Source organism: Chenopodium album, chromosome 8 (assembly GCF_948465745.1).
Source record: "Chenopodium album chromosome 8, dcCheAlbu1.1, whole genome shotgun sequence".
NCBI classification, from domain to species: Eukaryota; Viridiplantae; Streptophyta; class Magnoliopsida; order Caryophyllales; family Amaranthaceae; genus Chenopodium; species Chenopodium album.
In genome coordinates, this window is record NC_137841.1 from 68,233,944 (window position 1) to 68,240,438 (window position 6,495).

Consider the following 6,495-nt stretch of genomic DNA (forward strand, 5'->3'; position numbering starts at 1 on the left):
AAGAGTTTCACGGCCTCAGTCTAGAGATAGTTGTTTCGGGTGATTTTTGGATTTACTTGGATACTGGTCACGCTCTGTTGGCAATGAGACTGGGACACCTGTATAAAGAACGAATATTCCTTTACCGGAATATTCGCCTCCGACGATCTAGTTAGTGATCTGAAACGGAAAAGGCTAGAGAGAGAAAGTAGAGAGAAGTTGGAGCTATTTAATGCTCTTTTTTGTAATGTCGTAATCCACCCCTCCCATCATAAATGATTGGGGTATTTATAGGGGTGGGAATTTGTGCTCCTTTAGGGTTTGTACCCTAGAATTACGTGATGTTTTGCGGCTTTCAGGAATATCTCTCGGGATTTGGGCCATGATGTAATAAAGCCCCCCTTTTTGTGCTGATTTCAAGGGTTTTATGTGCCCTAAACACGTGGTGTCTTCCCGTAGTGACACGTGTCACCCTTTCATTGGACCACATGTCGCTACAGGATTGGCCCACGCACTAGAGTGCTTTTAACCTGAATACGTGACATCTTCCCATAGTGACACGTGTCACCCTCTCATTGGGCCACGTGTCGCTACGGGACTAGTCCACGTGTATGGGGTATTTTTACCCTAAACAATAGTCTTTTACAACATTTTACGTACTTTTTTATTAGGTAATTTCTCACATTATTTATTAGGTAGTCTTTCATAAATTTTAGATTTTATTAGCTAGTTTCCGAACAAAAAAAATCCTAATTTAAAATTGCAAAGGAAAAAAATTGAAAATTAAAAGTTAGCAATATTGACTAAAAAGATTGAAACGTGTTGAAAGCAACCAACCAAATAAAAGTAGATTGGTTTCTTTTAAATTTGGGTTGAGATACTTTAAAGTGTAAGAGAGTCTCATTAGTTAGTGCAAATTAAAGCAAGTTCAAAATAAAGAATGCCATGTTCAAGAAAAAAAGCACTTGTTAAGCTCATCTTCTACAATGTCACAACCATTGCAAAGTTCTTCTTTCTCTTCTTCTATCTCTTCTCTCTTTTTGTTGCTAAGATCTTCACTTTCTTCTTCAGGTTATTAATTAATCCCTCTTTTTTTCACATTCAATTACACATAAAATTGATGTAACGTTATTACTAATTTATTGTTGTTAATCTAGCAGAACCGAAGATGAGTACGAGTACGAAGATGAGATGTTATATGAAGACGACGAGGAAGAAGAAGAGGAAACAACAACAGAGGTGGAAGACGAAGAAGAAAAAGAACAAGTACATGAGTATATACGATATTCATATGTGGGCGAAGAAGATCATATTGTTGCTCATGTAGTAAATGACGGCGACGCCTTAGTTTTCGTTCCGAAAGAAAACTTGCATGATCATAGTAACTCTGATGAGAGCGTATTAGTATTTCAAGATCCTGTTGAAGATTTTAAGGAAGAACAAGCGTACTGTTTTGAGAGCTTGTCTATTAGGTCTTCAGAAAATAATGATGATATTATTGTTGAGAACAATGCTTATGAGGTTGAAAATGAAGATTATGCATTAAGATACGACGAATCCAATTATATGAATGATCAAATCTCTGAGTTGAGAGAAGAAGATGAGAACAACAACAACAACAAAAACGACGAAATCTATGAGGAGATGCGTCGAAAATCTCCAATTAATAATAAAATTCATGGTAAGTATGTTGTCCGTCCTTGGCCTATACACTAAATTCAATTATTAATATCTTTAATTTGCGTGTAATTTATATTGATTAATTTAACTGTCTTTGATATTGTGTAGGAGAAAAGAGTGAAGAGAAAGTTGAAGAAGTGAAAAAGGAAGACGCGAAATTCACAAGGGATGATAAATTTCTAATATTCGCCCCTCCAAAATCTGAGTCAAAAAAATTGATCGTAGACATGGAAAAAGAGAAAGAGAAGATGTTCGAGGACACGTACACGATTGGATCAACCTCTAAGAGTTCCTCTGAATGGAGAAGTTCAATTAGGGATTCGTGTACAGATGATCCTTTCTCTTCCTCGTCTAGAAGGAGCTGCCCTAAATGGGAGTCTTATGCCGTGTATCAAAAATATGATGAGGAAATGATGTTTCTCGATAGAATTAGCGCACAAAAGCTTCATGAAACTGGTATGTTAACTTATACATCAATAGTTATTACTCCCTCCGTCCCTAAACTACATTTCTACTTCTCTTTATTATGTGAGAAATAAATGTTAGAATTAAAGATATAATTTAGTAACGGAGAAAGTATTACGTACCAAAAATAATTTACTCCATTCTAGTTTAATTTTGATGGACACCATTTAATTAATATTATGTTTTTTTATTTTTTTGGTGAGAATTTATATTTTTATCCAAATTCTAAAATCCTACTTTAATTTCATGAGTAAGTAATTTATTTGTCAAGCATAATTTAATCCTCTAGTAAAAATTAAGATATGTATATATCGATTAGCGTGAGAATGGTATAATTGTTATTACGGAGTACAAGGGATTATGTCTAAAAGGTGGTTATAATGGTACCACATAGGTTCTCCTATATTGAGTAACTTGCATTTTAAAACGAAAGAAAATGACCATTTTACCCACATTACTTCTAAGTTAAGCATTGAACTACCAAAGTGTTACTAGTTTCGTCAACTTGAAACTTGTTTCCAACACTTGAAATAAGATGAACCGGACTGAATATTTTAAGATTTAATTTGGTCTGATCTGATTCTTTTTATAATTGTTTAATATGTTTATTTCATTTGATTTGAATATTTTCGTTCTTATTGAAATATTTCTGATATGAACAAAATATTAAGTTGAAGAGAGCAAGTTCTTGCTTAATTGATTAATTTTACAATCGATTGTTTAGAATCATTGAAGTCATTTCAAGTGGAACCAAGATCAATATCCCAAAGAATTGTACACAAACTTGGTAACAAGAAGAAGCCAAGTTCAGGCGACGAAATCTACAAGAACAACCCTTATAATGAACTAGAGGTTGCATATGTTGCTCAAATATGTTTAACATGGGAGGCGCTTAACTGGAACTATGTAACCTTCAAGCGAAAGCTCGTGTCGAAAACCGATTTAGTAGACCCTGGTTGCCCTGCTTATATTGCACAGCAATTCCAGCAATTTCAAGTACTTCTTCAAAGGTACAATGAAAATGAGCCTTATCAACGCGGTAAAAGGCCTGAAATTTACGCGCAAATGAGAGGCCATGCTCCTAAATTGCTTCAAGTACCTGAATATCATGGTGAGTTTCAATTTTTTTTTAAAAAAAACGAATGAGAGTGAAGGATAGCTTAGAGCTTCCTTTTCAGTTCTCTAGGAGATCTTAAGATCGATTATCATCATCTGCATTTGTGGCTCTCTAAACACCAAAAAATCTTATGCATGAACACATACCAAGGATTTAAATACCTAATTATATTCAAATCAATCTAACTAATATATGATTCATTATATGCTTTTCTTGTTGTTTACTTACATTGCCCTTTTTGTGTTATTCTAGTTAAAAGTGAGTACAAGGGAATAATGAAGAATCTTGATGATTTAGTGCACGGTCTTAATAAAGTTTACTTCATAATAAGATTAATAACTAATCATTGCATTGGTTCAACACATTAATATATCTTATTATTATTATTATTATTATTATTATTATTATTATTATTATTATTATTATTATTATTATTATTATTATTATTATTATTATTATTATTATTATTATTATTATTATTATTATTATTATTATTATTATTATTATTATTATTATTATTATTATTATTATTATTATTATTATTATTATTATTATTATTATTATTATTATTATTATTATTATTATTATTATTTAAGAGTACATGAATCATATATTATTATGAAATCATAATGCAAAATGTTCTAAAAGTTCAACCAAAGAAAAGGTGTCGTATACTTTCAGTTTTGTATAAGCCAAGGCGCGTACATACAATTCTTTAGCCATATTTTAGTCGTCTTTTAGAAAATTGAGAATTTATGACAAATTTATATAATTTGTTTAAACGGTCTAACAATTTTATGTAGCTATGTCCAGTATGAACTCGAATACATCATTGCTTCTTACGGAGTAGTTCTTACATACATCATTAAATTTATCGAACAGATTATGAAGGAGACGAAAAGGAATTAAGTGGAGGAAGAATAGCATCAACATTGTTCCTTGAGATACTAGAAGATTCAATTCAAACATTTATGAACTTTCTTAAAGCAGATAGAGAGAGTCATTGCCAAGTTATCACTTCATTTTTTAAAGTACGTCCAAGAGGATCGATCGATCCTACCGTTCTCAAAGTGTTCAAGAAATGCAACAAAAAGGTTAGCTCAATTTAATTAGCATCAATTATATGTCAATAACATCTATTTTTATTTTAATAATTTAATTAAAGATATTAATGATTAAATAAAACTGTGTATTCACTCATATATTAGTGAAAGTATGAAACTGTTACACTTGTTTAAATACAAATGGATATCTCTCGTTAAATTTTATAATATTTGTTCATGCATTTTTTATATGTAACATATTCTAATATATTACGAATGTATATATATTTGCAGAAGAAGTTGAAGCTGAATGAATTACAACGTTCGTGTATATGCTTCAAAAAGAGGAATTTAACAAGGGAGGAAGAAATGGAGATTTTGATGAGTTTAATCGATTTAAAAGTGGTGTCAAGAGTTTTAAGGATGGCAGAAATAACACAAGAACAATTACATTGGTGTGAAGATAAGATGGGCAAAATAAGAATTTTTGAAGGGAAGAAATTACAAAGAGATTCCTCCCCTCTTTTCTTTCCTGCTCATTGACCCAATTTTAATAAAATAACATGCTTTTGCTTTGGTGACTAGACTTTACATCTTCAATGAGTATATGAATATCCCTTTGGAAGTCCCCTTTTCTCTTGATGGGTTTATCATATAGGTTATTTACCATATATAAAAATTATTATGGGGCCGCCAAACATGTTTAAACTTTAGACACTTAGGTATTATACAGTGAGTCATGAAAAAACATTATCTCAACCGACGTTTGTAATTCACACACCTGCAATATTTGTAATATAAATATTCTATATAAGTGGAAATAAATATCATTTCCCTTTTTTTAAAAAAAAAATAATATATTTTTAGCGTAACATTCATGTAATCCTTACTAAGAATAACTGAATAAGCATTTAATACATTTTCTAGTTTGGTATTAATTTAAGAATCACACGCAGATCGATTAGTGTAATATAATATTGCATTATTTATTTATTTATGTTTGTTTCATATTTAACGTTTTATATGTAGCCCTAATGGTTGTCTACTTATGTATGTCATTTAATTTCCTTATTTTTATTGTAATTTTTTTTGTTTGTGGTCCACAATATAGATGATAAACCTTTGAAAGGAATTTTCTTGAATATCCTTAGTGAATAAGCCCTTTTTGTAAGAAAGAAAAAAGGAGAAAGTAGAGTAATATATTAAGGGATGCGTCGTGCGTGCATGCCCTACGTACAAATCAAAGGGAAAAAGAAATGAAATAAATGACGTAAAAAAGATATGAAGGAATCTAAAAAAGAGAGAAGAGTCGGAGTATAACTTTGTTTTGGGCTTCTTGATAACGTGGAAAGTGAATCAAAAACATGCAAACAGACAAGTTTTATTATTTGCTTTAGCTTGCTTTAGTCCGCTTTAGCTTTATTTCATAAGGATTATTTGTTACAATTTGGATTTGTGAAATAAAAGGTTGTTGCATGTTGTAGTGGCCTGGGAATAAAGAGGTTGCTCGTGTTACACTCAAACATCAGATTATTAGCAGCCCTTAAAAAAAAATTTAAAAAAATAAAAAAAATAATAATAATAATAAAAAAAACTCCAGGTTAAATGCAAAAGTGAAGGAAATTTAGGGATGTGTCAAGTTTTGAGCTAATGCAATGTATTCAAATTTTGTGGAGAAAAATGTACTCTATTGATAAGAGGTTTGAGAGCTTAGCAGAAGAGGATCGATGCAATGTGTGTAACTGTACTTTTGACTCTAGGGGCATAGATTAAACATTTTTAAAAAATCGGATGTATACATCCACTTTAAATTAAAGTCACCTTAAAATGATCAAAAGTAGTTACCATATATATAAGTTATCCTGATATAAATTAAAGAGTTTTATAAATAAAAGTTATCCTAAATTCAACAAAAGTTATCTCGATGTACAGTAATATTATAATAATACATCGGATGTATACAAAAGTTTTTGTTCTATTTTTAACGCTTTTAGTGATACTGGCTCCGTGTGGCTGTACACATAGTAATCTTCACTATTTATTATTAACCACACTAATATTTAATTAACAAAATTTATGTCTAGGTACTCGTAAATCTAATTGCAAAATAAGCTAAAAAAATATTGTAATTACAAAATCAGAAGAAGATTGTATCATACAAAAGAAAAATAAGGGATTATTACATACACGATTAACATGACTAATACATAA

The 6,495-nt window shown here is 30.6% G+C and overlaps 1 protein-coding gene across 1 annotated transcript; it reads left to right on the forward strand.

The window, feature by feature from the left end:
- The first annotated feature begins 869 nt into the window (after window positions 1-869).
- Window positions 870-4,912, forward strand: LOC145556388 (uncharacterized). Its single transcript, XM_081618036.1, has 6 exons — window positions 870-1,050; window positions 1,140-1,660; window positions 1,768-2,115; window positions 2,849-3,235; window positions 4,124-4,335; window positions 4,579-4,912. Exons 1-6 carry the CDS (start codon window positions 920-922, stop codon window positions 4,825-4,827), a joined length of 1,848 nt encoding a protein of 615 aa, XP_081474162.1. The 5' UTR covers window positions 870-919; the 3' UTR covers window positions 4,828-4,912.
- Window positions 4,913-6,495: the final 1,583 nt, after the last annotated feature.